The 16,483-nt window shown below is 39.0% G+C and overlaps 1 protein-coding gene across 1 annotated transcript in view; it reads left to right on the forward strand.

The window, feature by feature from the left end:
• The first annotated feature begins 4,245 nt into the window (after nt 1-4,245).
• Nucleotides 4,246-16,483, forward strand: part of syngap1a (synaptic Ras GTPase activating protein 1a) — a 30,708-nt gene continuing 18,470 nt past the window's right edge. The window contains exons 1-8 of the mRNA XM_084080154.1: nt 4,246-4,308; nt 4,986-5,107; nt 7,948-8,101; nt 11,493-11,591; nt 11,754-11,993; nt 12,978-13,313; nt 15,435-15,579; nt 16,072-16,216. Coding sequence (XP_083936280.1) covers nt 4,264-4,308; nt 4,986-5,107; nt 7,948-8,101; nt 11,493-11,591; nt 11,754-11,993; nt 12,978-13,313; nt 15,435-15,579; nt 16,072-16,216 — 1,286 coding nt within the window. The 5' untranslated portion in view covers nt 4,246-4,263. The remainder of the gene's footprint in view (nt 4,309-4,985; nt 5,108-7,947; nt 8,102-11,492; nt 11,592-11,753; nt 11,994-12,977; nt 13,314-15,434; nt 15,580-16,071; nt 16,217-16,483) is intronic.

Consider the following 16,483-nt stretch of genomic DNA (forward strand, 5'->3'; position numbering starts at 1 on the left):
AATCTTCACACGATAATTAGTGAAAGTAACCGATCTTCAAACTCGCAAAGCGTCGCATCGCAGCGTTTTGTGAGCTTGTAGATTTGCTATTTTTGCAATTTTTTGAAATTAAGTTTGACAATTTCTGACAATGTTCACATATAAATGACATGCCCAAAATAGGGATGTTGGTTCGAAAGTGTTTGAGCGATTTATAAACGTTTGCAACCAATTGTATTGCTTGTATGGTCTCTGATAGACATAGAGGGTAGTTTTCTTGCAGGAAATGCATAGATTGCACACGAAAGCCTTTCTATCCCTTTAGTGTGTTTATGAAAATCCGCCCTGTCAAAAGGAAATGTATGTATATGCATTCTATCAAAAATGCCAGATGTATATTAATAGAGAGAGTGTACATGCCAAAGGCTGCATATATTTCTCTGTCACCCACTCATAGTCTTCCTATTCTCCCTTCCTATCTTTCTCTCTCCCTCTGTATCACAGTTAGCTAGAGGCTGTTGCCGCCCCCACACACTCCATCCTGACTTCAATTTACAGTCAGAATAGCCTCTATACACTTATTCACGTTCACCAGCAATGGGTCTGGTCAGTCAATTGCATGTGTCGTGCGTCTTTTCCCCCCGACGGATGCAGCATTTGTTGTTGTTGTCATGTCTGTCACTCTCTTCCATCAGCTTCTCTGTGCACTTGTGTGCACCGATGTCTTCTACAGTTCAATAGGAGCCCTGGTATAGTTGTTTCTATGACTACCAAACAATTAGCTTGGATTCAGGACCCGGAGAGTAGCCTGTTTCTTATCCAAATATATTTATTTAATGTTTTGAATGTTTTTTTTGTAGGTGACAAAACAGAGGCACAAGCAAACCCAAGCAAACAAGAGCAAATAAAATAAAATAAAATGTATAAATCAGGAGGTAGAGTTAGCTTTTTTTCGTGTTCATTGTTGTGTCAAAGCAATGAGACATATTGTCCTTTTATTAAGTCCATGTGTAGACCCCACATACTGTATCTTCAAAGTGTTTCAACTTTCCTTTCGCTAGGGAGCCTCTGAATTACTGCATCTTTTGTCTGAGGGTTGGTTTTTAAGAGCTTTTCCAGAGCAAAACCATTGCATGTTTGGCTTGCAGAAAACACAAAATACACCAGATGTTCTTTTGGCAGCTCATACATTACAATCTTTCAGAAAAATAGCCAGTGTGCACAATTTGGGACACAGTGAGAGCTATGAACACAAGCAATAAGAGATACATAATGTGACTTTCTTTCAAGTAGGAGCCCTTGTAGTTGTTTCCATGGTTACCAAACAATTAGCTGGGATTCAGAATAGAACCTGGAGAGCCGCCTATTTACATGCTTTGGGAGCGAGGAAATCATAGGATATTAGTGTCGAACATTTCTGAGTGTGGGGGGGGGGGTTCTTTTTTTCTGTTTAGCAAAGGAGAAAACAACTGCTTTGAGTCACAACAAAACAACAAGAAAATGGAAAGATGTGGAAAGATGTGTAATTAATCCATTAAGACCGGGAAAAGCATCTGTGTCATTTTAAAATTTCTTTGGCTATGAGCTTGTAGATCTGCAAAAAAAATGTAATCGTGATTTTGTTTTTGCAAATATTTGAATATATATATTTTTAAAGGGAAACATTTTTACTCAAATCTTTGCTTCTGGGGTCACTATTACAAAATATTTTGAGATGGGGGTCCAAATACATATAATTTTGGGGGTCCTTGACATGAAAAAGTTTGAGAACCACTGATATAGAAACATACGTTTTTCAAAAAAACTGTTGGATTTAGAAGACATTTGTAGATCCCCCAGAAGCAAAGATTTGAGTTAAAAATGTTTGCTTTAAAAATATATATATTCAAAAGGTTTGCACAAACTTTCACGATTTTTTCAAAAATAGCAGATATACAAGCTCGGTGCCGCTCTATGAGCTTGTATATCTGCTATTTTTGAATAGCCAAAGAAATCTAAAAATGACACTGATTCTTTCCCGGTCTAAATGGGTTAATGTGTGATGTTAATGTGCATCAATATGCGCCCGTTAACCATTAGAGTTGTCTGTACTGTATATCTTTGCCCCAATGTCAAATTCCTACATTATGCATTAAGAGGTACTTGGCAGTAGAGTGAGACTGATTCCGATCACGTCTGAACACACAACCAAAGGTTAGGAAAAGGGTGCCCTGTGTTCTTCACTACTTTACACTATTATGGAAGCCCATTCCCGCCAACGTGATGAACAAAAAGAGATTCTGTAATTATTATAATGAGGAACCATCTCGAAATAATGACTTGGTCTCTCAAAAGAATGACTTAGTTCTGAAAATAATGAGAAATCTTCTCAAAATAATGACTTGCGTATCTCGAAACAATAAAGGGTATTAGAGTTATTTGTAGTGATTCCCAAAGGGAAATCGCATCTGCATCGATACCCATCCTATTACCGTACTCAACCCCAGTGCTTGAGTCTAAGTATAGATACTCCTGATCAAATATTACTCAACTGCAAGTTGCTCTGTCAAATTTGTACTTGAGTTAAAGTACTGGAGTACGTGCTACTATGCTAAAAAGAAGTATATATATCCTATAGTAATAATAGTATCAAAAGTACAAATTACATTTCATTTTTAATATCAATGCATTGCTTTATTAAAAGATTTTCTAGAAAACCTCAAAGAATAATGTACTTTTTCCCTTCCTAGAAATGTAGTGGAGTCAAAAGTACAATATTTGTCTTTGAAATGTTTAGTGAAATATGTATATATGTTTTTAAATAGAAATACTCAAGTAAAATACAGATACTAAAAAAAAAAAGTACTTAAATATTCAAGTAAATGTTCTTTGTTACCGTCCACCACTGATTAGGAGCAGTGTGCTTGCTCAAAGGGAGAGCATGGGGAGCAATTAGGGGTCAGTGTCTTGCTCAGGGGACACCTCGACACGAAGTGTCTGAAATAAAGAGAAGCCTTATTAAAATAATGACTTAGTATCTCACATAATGAGAAACCTTCTCTCAATAATCACATTTGAAACCCGTAATCAAAATAATGACTTGCTATCTCAAGCACATGAGAAACTTTCTCATAATGAGTTAGTATCTCAAAATAATCAAACGTTCTCAAAATAATGAGTTAATATCTCTAAATAATCAAAGAATTAAAGGTTATTATTTCATCTCAAAATAATGAGAGAACATTTTGAAATAATAACTTTGTATCTAAAAGATACAGAAACTGCCAGAATAATGACTCTGTATCTCCAAATATTGAGTTAATAAAGTTATTAGTATACCAAGTCATTATTTCGGCATGCCGTTATTTTGAGAAAGTTTCTCATTTTGAGATACTGTCATTTATTTTTAAAATCAAACATTTTGATACCAACTGTCATTTTGTATCAGATACCAGGTCATTATTTTGACAGACATGGTCATTATTTTGAGATGGTTTCTCATTATTTTGAGAAACTGTCATTATTTTTTAGATATTAAGTCATTATTTTCAAATACTAAGTCACTATTTAGAAATAGCCTACTAAGTCATTATTTTGAGAGAGTTTCTAATTATAACCTTTTATTTCTTCACATGGGGTGGAAATTGGCTTCAATATGAAATAGTCCATGGCTTGAGATGTGATAATTATACTCGCTTGGTCAGTATATAGTGGAGACTGGCATGGAAGACGGGGAGAGGGAATGACGTGTTCTGAACATAAGTGGCACTAAAGCCAAGAACAGTGCAAGCACACGAGAAATGCTTCAGAGAAAGGAGCTCAGGTGACTACTGGAGCACTTGATTTACTTCAAAAGATTGAATATAGGTGCTCCAGTACTGTCTGTGGGGTTTCTCATTCAGAAGTGGTCCATATAGTCTGTATTACTTTGTCCTTCTGAGAGCACCGACCTCCTGGTGGACAGGGGACTGAAGCGCATGAGACCTCGTCAACACTGTTCGAGCTCAGGTGAGCTTCTCGCTATGATGGCACTGGTCAGAGTAGGTTCAAACACAACTGGGATGCTATAACTGTAGGAACCAGTTTTCTTTTCTTTTTTTCTGTCACTGTTTGGCCACTTGTATGGTTGTTTATATTTCATTTTCTGCCCCACTTGGCCTTACAGGAGGTATTAGTAATAGTAGTATTCATGTTGAAGGGACAGGCAGCTCTAGAGGAAGAGCGTGTTCCATATTAATCCGTTCTTTGTTCTCTCCCTTAGACCAACACTTGCAGGCCAAGTTTGCCTCTGCCAGAGAGTCAAGCATGGAAACCCCTCCCAACGCCACGCCACAACCCTTCAGACAGCCAGTGAGTTCACCGACGCCGCAGTGTTCCTCTTGTTACCCCGCAGGGGCCAAGCCTGGGGTGCGGTCAGGCTTCATGAAACAATGAATGAGTAATGTTCTCTGTGTTAGCACCCATCAGGAAGGTGTCCTTGAGCAACGGACTGCTCCAACACCCCCAGTGGAGCCGCTCAATGACGGTGTCAATGTCACCAACACAGCAACTCGTTTATCTCTCTTTCCCTTATTATGAACAATCAGTGTTCTCCCCAATTCTTGAGAATAATGTATTCTCTAGAATAAAGTCACACAATTATGTTTCTGGCTATGCTTTTGAGTAAATTATTGGTTTATTTAATTACTTCTGACAATACTAATTATGATACACTGCTGATAGTGTGCAACTTGACAGAGTAGTACAAGTCAAACTACAACAGTATTTTGATCCTTATTCTCTTTATTAAATTGTATTTCTCTTTTATTCATTCTGTTCTTTTGAAAATGCTTGTTCAATGGCTTTAGATGGACAGAAAGTCTCTTATGCTAATGACTTTGAAATTGCTGTGTATGCTGTGTATCAAACGTGCAATATAAATAAACTTGCCTGCTGCTTTACATACATCCTCCAGTGGTTGTAACGGCTACAAAATGTGTTCTATTGTGCTCTTACAGACTGTTCCTTTCTCTTTGTTGAATTTCAAGAGTTTTCTCAATCGGAGATTGAAGAGCTCCATCAAGAGGGCTAAAAGTCAGCCAAAATTGGATCGGACTAGCAGCTTCCGGCAAATGATTTTACCTCGTTTCCGAAGTGCAGACCAGGAGAGGTGAGCTCCTTTTTGTTAATTGTCCAATTAGCGTGCATAGTCGCTGATTAAAAGCCATTTTGGTGCTCCCTGTGATGCCATTTCCCCGGGCCACGGTCATACCAAAGACTATAAAAATGTCCCAATGGCTCCCTGCCTGGCACTCAGTATCAAGGGTTGGATTTGGGGGTAAATCCCTGCGACATACTTAACGTCATGTCCAGGGGGTGTACTTGTACATTCATGACTGGGGTATTCACTTGTATATCAAGGCATCTCACGCTACAGAAACAGGAGATGGGCTCCTGCCCTATGGGCCACATGGCTCATGGTTAATATCCAAGTGCCGCGCTATGAGCTTGTAGATCTGCTATTTTTTGAAAAATCTTGAAAATGTATGCAAATCTTTGAACATGTTACTTTTAAGCGAACATTTGTAACTCAAATCTTTGCCTCTGGGGGGTCACTGGAACTAAGTATTTTGAGATCCGCGGCCAAATACGTATCATTTTGGGGGTCCTTGACATGAAACCTTTTGAGAACCACTGATATAGCAACAGGATTAGGATTTATAAGACATTTGTAGAATACATATTCAAAGATTTGCACAAATGTTTGCACAAAAATAGCAGATCTACAAGCTTGTATATCTGCTATTTTTGAATAGCCAAAGAAATCTAGAATGACAGAGATGCGTTCCCGGATTGAATGGGTTAATGGCCTCTTGTACACAAGTACTGTGTTGTCACACGCACACAGGTACTCAGTGTGAAAGTCGGTTGGATCAGCTTTTCTACAAAAATATTTATAAATCCAGAAATGCCCATTTATGATTGATAGTCCAATAGGATTACGAGACATAGGCTCTTATTGCACACATTTTTGATGGGATTTATATCAACCGACTGTGCTAGGATACACTTGACATATACTGTAGGCCTTGATACTCCTATATGTCTAAATTATTGTCTTTTATCCTGAAGCCCCCAAGGTCACATTGGGATTGGAGCTCCACAAACACAGTAAAAGTTCCCGTGTTTATTCATCCATTTGTAACTGTGAGAGGATTACAAAAGGACCACATGGTTACGGGTCCATTTGGTTATATGAACACCGAGGATTTTACTATGTAGTTTGGATACAGTCCAGTGACTGCACACATGGGAGACAAAGTGAGAAGGCAGAGTGGGAAAAAATAATAACGCTGACACAGATTTTGAAAAAAAAACACAAAACAAAGCACAACCCTAGCAGATGCATAATGGACATTTTCAGGGCAGGCTGTGGGTGCGCCACGAGATGTGATCTTAATACACATCTGACTTTCATGATCACATCGAAATGAGGGTGGCTGTAGTCTTACAGACCGGGCGCTACAGTAGCACTTTTATTTCTCCTTCTCAGTCTCATGAATAAGGGATCTGATTTCTATGATCAAAATTATACTGAACTGAAAAGTGTGACCGCAGACTTACAGTGGGCATTGCAATATTAGATACAATATGGGACAGATAAGAACTAGAGTCTTTATATTAACCCATTAAGACCTGGAACGCATCTCACTTTAGATTTCTTTGGCTATTCAAAAATAGCAGATATACAAGCTCATAGCGCGGCACCGAGTGCCGCGCTATGAGCTTGTAGATCTGCTATTTTTGAAAAATCTTGAAAAAGAAAGTGGATTTTTTTTCAAAAAACTGTTAGGATTTAGAAAAAAAATTAAGGATCGCCTCAGGTCTTAATGGGTTAAACAATCCTTAAAAAAATGATAAAAAGCTCATTAGCATCACTGTAGGATACTGAAGATATACCAAAAAAAATAAAATGAATTGGCCCCCCCTCCATTATGTGACTCACTTGGTGTATTCTCGTTTAGTGAATTCTATTAAATCCTCAAGAATATCCTCTATTGTACGGAACCATTTAGTTGCACTGCATTCAGGCAGTCAGCTTTCACTGTGAAAGCCACAACTCAGTGGAACGCCTTACCTGACAACATGAAGACTTGTTGTACCATCAGTACTAATTCAAACAAAACTAAAAAGTCTGCTAATAGGCTAGCCACTCAACGCTGTAACCATTGACTACATTTGATCTCATGGTCTTCTTCTCATGTATGCAAATAATGCATATAATCACGCCTTTACATTTGTAATTTTTAGCCGGCAGTGTGGGTGTGTGTAATGTGTAACTTTGTGTCATGTGCAGTTATTTATTCCTCACAGCTATTGTGCTGTTTCAATTGTTTCCTGCCAAAGTGACTGCAGATGGAAATAGGTATAAGCTAACTTTGGTGCAGTACATCAAATGGTAACATTTATGTTTAACCCATTCAATCCGGGAACGCATCTCTGTCATTTTAGATGTCTTTAGCTATTAAGAAATAGCAGATCTACAAGCTCATAGCGCGGCACTCAGTGCCGCGCTATGAGCTTGTAGATCTGCTATTTTTGAAAAATAGTGAAAATGTGTGCACATCTTTGAATATATACCGGTATATACATTTTTTTAAGCAAACATTTGTACATTTTTTTGTTCCAGGGACCTCCAGAAGCAAATAATTGAGCTAAAAATGTTCTTTAAAAAAAGATATGTATTCAAAGATTTGCACAAATGTTCAAGATTTTTCAAAAATAGCAGATCTACAAGCTCGTAGCGCGGCACTGTGGCTATTTTTGAATAGCCAAAGAAATCTTAAAATGGCACAGATGCGTTCCCGGTCTTAATGGCTTAATATAATACAGTACATGGCCTCTTACACACACAAAAAAAGAGGAAAGTCCGGTCTCATTTGCATTTCGAGTATATGTAACAATTGCAGAGAATTGATCTTATATAAAGCTCTCCCTGTGTCTTCCCAGGACACGCCTGATGCAGAGCTTCAAAGAATCTCACTCCCATGAGTCCCTGCTCTCCCCCAGCAGTGCGGCAGAAGCTTTGGACCTCGTCCTGGACGAAGATGCCATAATCAAACCCGTCCATTCCAGCATATTGGGACAGGAATACTGCTTCGAGGTTTTATATTTGTCTTTCTGCCTTTTTATTCAGTGGTGGAAAAAGTACTCAAATATTTTACTTAAGTAAAGAATGTAGAAATGCTCTGTTACAAGTAAAAGTACCAGTATTAAAAATGTACTTGAGTAAAAGTACAAAAGTATTGGTATCAAAATATACTTACGTACTAAAAGTAAAAGTACTCACTATGCACAATGTCCCATTTCACACGTTTCCAAATGTAAAAAATTATTTGAAAATAGCAGATCTACAAGCTCACAATGTGTCGCATCGCGGCGCATTGTGAGCTTGTAGATCCGCTATTTTCAAATAGCCGAAATGTAAATAGGGCTGAAGTGGGTAATGTATGTTTTGTAATAATAATCAAAATCTACAAAGTAACTAGTGACTAAAGCTTTTATAATAACTGTAGTGGAGTAAAAGTACAATATTTGCCTCTGAGGTGTAGTGGAGTAGAAGTAAAAGTGTAAAAAATTGGAAATACTCCACTGAAGTTGCACTTAGTCACTTTACACCACTGCTTTTATTCTTTGTCTGTGTCTGACAACGTTATATATATATATATATATAGCCATGAATAATACAAACACCAATAGTTGTGAATCCATTATGTTGCGCACACACACACACACACACACACACACACACACACACACACACACACACACACACACACACACACACACACACACACACACACACACACACACACACACACACACACACACACACACACACACACACACACACACTTCTCTCATATATTGTTCAAGGCTGGTTGGTGGAGGGCATTTTGCTCTGGCTGGGAATCGCAGAGCCGTGGCTGTGGGTGTCAGAGCTGTGGATGAGAGGAACATGGTTGAGAAAAGGGCTGTAAGATTGGCAGCGCCTGTGAACTGCTGCCTCTCCCTATAGAGGTGCTGCCTCGCCTATAGAACAGCATTTTTCCAACCTTTATCATTTCAAGGACCCCTGATAAGCATACAGGCCACGACTCCTGTTTAATACGTTTTTTTCCCTGGGACCCCCAATCTAGACTTTTAATCCATTAAGAACGGGGAAACGCATTTGTGTAATTTTTAGATTTCTTTGGGCTATTCAAAAATAGCAGATAGACAAGCTCATAGCGCGGCAGATCTGCAATTTTTTTTAAATCGTAAAAATGTTTGCAAATCTTTGAATATATATATATATATTTTTTAAGCGAATATTTTTAACTAAAATCTTTGCTTCTGGGGGATTCTACAAATGTCTTATAAATCCTTACAGTTTTTTGAAAAAACGTATGTTGCTATAATATCAGTGGTTCTCAAACTTTTTTCATGTCAAGGACCACCCAAAATGATATGTATTTGGCCGCGCACCCCCCCACCTCAAAATATGTTGTTCCAGAGACCACCAGAAGCAAAGATTTGAGTTAAAAATGTATATGTACTGTATATAATATTTGCACATTATTTTCACGATTTCTTTTTCCAAAAATAGCAAATCTACAAGCTCATAGCCTAGGAGCTGTTATTAATGGATAGCCCAAAGAAATCTTAAAATGACACAGATGCGTTCCCGGTCTTAATGGGTTAAAATGCTTTACGGGTCCATTTGGGACATCTGGGGAGTTATTGACCCGTAAGTCTCCATTAGCTCCTAAACGATCAATCATTTAGCTCATGTTGAGAACCAGTGCTCTAGAGCACTTGGAGGTGCAGGCCCGTATAACTCATTTTTTGAGTTTTCTTTCTCCTTGAATAATAAAACACACCACCATAACAAACAGAACAAATCCAGCCTGAGGGATCATCTCCAGACTTGTCTGTCCAATGCAAAGGGTTAGAGGTGAACCGCGCTCCATGCAACCACCTCCGCCAGCGTTCCACTCTCTACCTACAAACACAAGCTATGCTATGTAGTCATTTAGTCTGCCCCCCTCTTTCATAGGCTCTAGGCACAGGAACAGCCATATTGGAAAAGAAAGAAAGAAATTGGACCTTTTCTTACTTCCTTCACAGGTGTTACCAATGATACTAACTAAGGCTGTTCCATTCTAGTCAAACAGAGTCAGGGTGCTGATATTGTGCATGTTGGATCACTGGAAACACTCTGCTACACCAGTGGTCCAGGGACCCTCATGGTTCCTTGATAGGGTTCCAAATGGCCCCTTGCGGGTGTGTAACTCTGAGAGTGTACACTTACGGGTCCATTTGGTTCCATGTGTACACTCTCAGAGTTATGGGGGTCCTTGAAATTAAAAGGTTTGAGAACCACTGTGCTACACGAAATAGAACAGAGCTTTCATTAGTATCATATATAGTGTGTGTGTGTGTGTGTGTGTGTGTGTGTGTGTGTGTGTGTGTGTGTGTGTGTGTGTGTGTGTGTGTGTGTGTGTGTGTGTGTGTGTGTGTGTTGTGAGTGTGTGGGTCCTTGTTACTGTGACCAGAAGGTACAGCAGAATCATTATGGGATATGAAGTTTCCTGTCATTACAAATTCTGCATAGGATCTGTATTCACATTATTAATTACAGCTTTGCCCCGAAGGGTGTACCTTCTGGAAGAGCAGGGTACATACATCCTGAGTGTTAATTTAACTCTGAGAGTGATATAATGGACCCGACCCGTATAGGTCAATTGTAACACACTGAGTTCAATTTGCTCACCAGATTTGACCGTGTACTGTACATGCACCTGGGAGCTGCCAGGGGTCGAAAAAATATTTTATTTTCTTTAGTAAAGGTATCAATACTGCAACGTAGTAACAGTCGGGTAATCAACATTTTCTTGAGTAAAGAACTCAAGAAAATGGGAATTTGTAGGGCTGAAGGGGTTAATGTATGTTTCGTTTGAATAATAATTCAAATCTACAAAGTAACTAGTAACTCAAGTTTTCCAATAATTGTAGTGGAGTAAAAAGCACAATATCTGCCTCTGAGATGTAGTGGAGTAGAAGTAAAAGTATTGCAAATTGGAAATACTCCAGTACAGTAAAAGTACCTCAAAATTGTACTTAAGTACAGTACTTGAGTACATGTACTCAAGTGGACACTCTGGGAGTTATAGACCCGTAAGGCTCCATTAGCTCCTAACGATCAATCATTTAGCTGTTGATCATCTCAGAACCACCACTGGGAGCTGCCTAGCATTACCATAGCATTTTACTCATGGTAATTACGTGGCTCCACTGTAGCAGTTGGGAATTGAGTGCCTTGCTCAGACCGGATCTATGCAGTAGTTGCAGAGTTTTCAGAGTGTTTATCATACCCCCACACACACTTGCATTTTGTTTGCATTAAAAATAAATACCTTTGCGGATAATTTGTTTAAAATAAATAATAATAATATGGACGTAAGGTTTCTGCCTGACAGCGATAATATACAGTGTGTGTTTTGTGTCTGCAGGTGACCACTAATTCAGGGACAAAATGCTTTGCGTGTCGTTCAGCTTCAGAGAGGGACAAATGGATTGAGAATTTGCAGCGAGCGGTCAAACCTAACAAGGTACAGTAAAACCTTAAGTGGTTGAAAAGACAGTAGAAATAAACGGGTGATCTAAAAACATCTGAATTAAGGCCAAACATTTTCTCATCTCAAGAGAGCAACCTATCAAAAAACTAAGTATTTAGTGGGGAAGTAAAACCATTTCTAATGACTTTCTTTTAGGATAACAGCAGAAGAGTGGAGAATGTGCTCAAGCTGTGGATCATCGAAGCTCGGGACCTTCCGACGAAGAAACGTTACTATTGTGAGCTGTGTCTGGATGACATGCTGTATGCACGCACCACCAGTAAGCCCCGCACAGACACCGTGTTCTGGGGAGAGCACTTTGAGTTCAACAATTTGCCAACAATCCGTAGCCTTCGTTTGCACCTCTACAAAGAAACGGACAAAAAAAGACGCAAGGTAAATGAAGTCAATTCATTCATAATATGTATCACACTTAGTTTCCATTTATCCAAACACTCTTTTACTGTGCCATATTGCACAATATCTGTGAAAAAGTGTACTTACTATGCGGTACTGTAGTGAACTACGTTTTACTGTTACATCAGGCACATTTAAAACATTTTCTTTTTTGTAAGATTTCAACTTTGCATTGTGGTTGGCAGAGAGGCATTGTAATCAGCGACAACATCCGCTTTATTTACATTACAAAGCGTTTTTTTTGTTTCCATCATGAATATTAATAATGAAATTGTGGTGTAATTAATAGCAATAATACACAATAGAGAGTAATTTAGTCCCCCAGTCCTTTGGGGTATTTCTTTTGTCACTGCACATTTGCTCACATTATGTGAAATGTGTCCTCTGCTTTACCCATCCTTACTATTCGCAGCAGTGATACACCGTTTGATATTGGCACTGGTGTGCTGTATCTGGCTCTCTGCCTTCGGTATCATGCTTTGGACCACAGCACACCAGTGCCTATATCTTACGGTATACTATAGCTCTACTCCTTGTGTATTATTGCCAGGGTTCCATTTGTAAAAAAAACGAAACAAAAAAACAGGTGGGGTACATTTTATTAACCACTTAAGTCCTTTATATTTCTCGTAAGACAAGTAGTGAAAATAGATAATCTACAAGCTCACAACACGTTGCATGTTGTGAGCTTGTAGATGAGCTATTTTACTAAATTAAAAGATACATGTACCGAAAATAGGGATGCCAGGTGTTTATGCGTTTAACAAAAATGTTTAATCAAATAGTTTAATTGTGAAATATCAAATATATCAGACAGCGTACCTTTCTCAAAAAAGAAATTCATGTATTTATTTCAATCTGACCAGAAGCAGCGATGTCCGCTTGATGTCCCTACCGGCGGAAAAAATGAATGATCGGGGGAATTGTTAATTCATCTATTTTATTGTGATTTTCCCAATCAAGGAAAAGAGCACATACCTCGGCCTGGTGAGCATACCGATCTCCAGCATCACCGGCAGGCAGTTTGTAGAGCAGTGGTATCCCGTCATACAGTCCAGCGTCTTGGCCAAAAGCGGCGGGGTCGGAAGTGGCAAAGTAATCAACGCCTCGCTCCGTGTCAAGTCCCGCTATCAGACAATGAACATCCTCCCAATGGAGCTGTACAAGGAGTTCGCGGAGTACACCACCAACAACTACCGAACACTGTGTGCCGTTCTGGAGCCACTGCTCAGCGTCAAAAGCAAAGAGGAGGTAGCGTTCGCCCTGGTGCACATCCTGCAAAGCACGGGGAAGACCAAGGTAAGGTGGTGGCACGGGTCAAAACATTGCTGATGGCCGCATTGTTGGTTTTGGTTCTGAGGGAGGACATTTTGGCCAACCGTAACATGGTGTGAGAGCATGAAAGTGAAATTGGAACGTTGTGATTTTTTTTCAACAAAGGACGGCCATGTTGAAAAGTTTTAATTGAAATGAAATCTTTTATACATTTGATTTTTTTTCTTCTTTATTTTATTATTTTATTATTTTATTTATACTCTTTTCCAATTGGTGCACCTGGCGCCCCAGCTTCCACTTTGAAAACCTGTGGCTTAGAAGAGAAAGCTTTTTATCCATAATTCTTGTTGCAAATAACTAAAATCCTGCACACTGTCTAACTTGCAATAATATTGCCACATTTCAGTGCTGGACCTTCGTCAGGCAAATCAACCCAGAAACATTGCAATACACCATATACTGTATCACTGTGCTGGATGTTTGGTCTGCAAGCTGTGATCCATTTGTCCTTCTCCTACGCACCAGTCTCAAGAAATAGATAGTGTGAAGTGTTATTCTGATCCAACATTAGTGCACCAAAAATACTATTTCATGTCAGAGAAAGTAAGAGAAAGAGAAAATCATACTATATTAAGAGACTATGCTATATACATAGTTCTAAGTGATGGTGAAATTGAGAGATGAGAGAACAACAGCAATATGGGACAAAACAAGTATCAGTGTTTAACCTTTAATATGGGTTGAATATCCTATGTTGTGAATGTCCTATATCCCATTATAGCATATTGTAATAATCGGTGGGATTCTTATCTGAAGAAGAAATAATTACTTTCTATAGGAACACCGTTTTATTTTTTATGCTGCAAGTGCTCCTTGTAAACGGCCCTCTCTCTCGTAGTGTCAGCCAAAACACACACATGCTAAAACCCATTTTAACACGCACCGACCTAGTCGCAATAACCCATGCCTTCATCGCCTTCATCACTTCTCGTTTGGATTACTGTAATTCCCTATATCTGGGGTTACCCCAGTCCACCATCTCCCGGCTACAATTGGTTCAAAATTCAGCTGCTATCACTGGAACTAAAAAACGAGATCATATCACCCCTGCGCTGGCAAAATTGCACTGGTTACCAGTTAAAAATAGAATTGATTTTAAAGCACTGCTCTTTGTTTTTAAAGCTCTCAATGGCCTAGCCCCTCCATACATTTCTGATCTGCTACATAAACCTCCTGCCACTAGGTTACTTAGATCATCCACTCAGAAACTCCTTTCAGTTCCCTCAACAAACCTCATTACCAAAGGTGACCGGGCTTTCTCCGTGGCTGCACCTATACTCTGGAATAATCTCCTGTTTCATATTAAGATAAGTCCCACCATTGAGATTTTTAAATCAAAACTGAAGACCCACTTTTTTACAATTGCTTTTGATATAGATTGAGGTTCATTGTTTGTTGTTTCTTTGTCCCTGCCTTGTTTTTATTTGTTTTGTTCTGTTTTGTTATTGTCTCTACTGCACTTTGTCTCTTGTAAATAGACTAAGGTCTATTTGTTCTCTGTTTAGAAAGCACTTTGGGTCAGCTGATGTTGTTTTTAAATGTGCTATATAAATAAACTTGACTTGACTTGACATGCAAAATAAATGGTAAATAAAAAAAACAAAATTACATTAATAATTCATAAATTCCCCCCAATGTATTCCCATAGCGAGTAATAACACAATAAAACAATGATTGCCATTGGGATAATATAATATATATTTGCCACACAGCTTGATAAATCACAGGTTATGATATTTCTATCCAAGACATTCACTTGGGTCAAGCTGTATACCATGAAATTATGATGAGTCTGAATCTGTCCAAGACCTGCATTGACCCTCATTCACCTTTGTCACTCTCTTCATTAATTTGGACTGTTTCTTTTGTGTGCGTGTGTGTGTGTGTGTGTGTGTGTGTGTGTGTGTGTGTGTGTGTGTGTGTGTGTGTGTGTGTGTGTGTGTGTGTGTGTGTGTGTGTGTGTGTGTGTGTGTGTGTGTGTGTGTGTGTGTGTGTGTGTGTGTGTGTGTGTGTGTGTGTGTGTGTGTGTGTGTGTGTGTGTCTGTGTGTGTGTGTGTGATGTTTTTGTGACTGATATCTTTTCAGGAGTTCCTGTCTGATATGGCAATGAGTGAGGTTGACCGATTCATGGACCGGGAGCATATGATCTTTCGGGAGAACACCCTTGCAACTAAGGCTGTCGAAGAGTACCTCAAACTGATAGGTCACAGATACCTCAAGGATGCCGTAGGTAAAACATAACACTGTGTTTTGTAGTGTATTCACTGCAGATTTCTAATCTGTCACCATGGACAAATGGCAGCAAGCTAGTCTAGGAGTGGAAGATTGGGGAATGGGTGGTGCTTACCTATTGTCTTTGTTCACAATTGACACATATTAGCCCACAGAACCCCGTTTGAAAAGATATGCCAGGGGCCCCCATACGAGAAGATTTTTAAAAGATTTTAAAGCTATAGCAGTGATTCTCAACCATTTATTTATTTAATTATTTCAAGAACCCCCAATTTGATATGCAATTAGGCCATGGACCTTTCACTTTGAGAACCACTGCTGTAAGGGTTTCAGAGAGACCACATGTAGTCTGTCTGTCTTCTATCCTACAGGGAGAAAAGTTTCCCTGTAGGATTATTACCCGTATAGCAGTTACAGAAGCGGTTTTGCATCTTAATTGTATGAAAGCAACAGTATAAATCTCAATAATGATGACGTGTTCATCTTACAGGTGATTTCATTCGAGCCTTATATGAGTCTGAGGAGAATTGTGAGGTGGACCCCATGCGTGTCCCCCCCTCAGTCCTTGCGGATCATCAAGCCAATCTTCGCATGTGTTGTGAGCTGGCACTCTGCAAGGTCATCAACTCTCTGTGGTCAGTATTATGATGACAGTCCTAAAGCAAACTGTGCATTTGTTTTGTGGTAAAACCTGGGGTATTCACCATAAATGTGGTCTCAAACAATCAGGCTAATCTTTGAAAAGTTCTTCCCAATTGGATACAAGTGCAATCTTCCCCGTTCAAAACATCATATTTTATAGACGTAATTTGGCAATAAATCGGTTTATGTAAGCTTATTTTGTTGATTCACACTGTAAAAAATGTAAGTTAAGCCATATGATATTTCACAATATTAGCATA

Source organism: Gymnoscopelus microlampas (genome assembly GCF_963454915.1).
Source record: "Gymnoscopelus microlampas genome assembly, chromosome: 15".
Taxonomy (NCBI): Eukaryota; Metazoa; Chordata; class Actinopteri; order Myctophiformes; family Myctophidae; genus Gymnoscopelus; species Gymnoscopelus microlampas.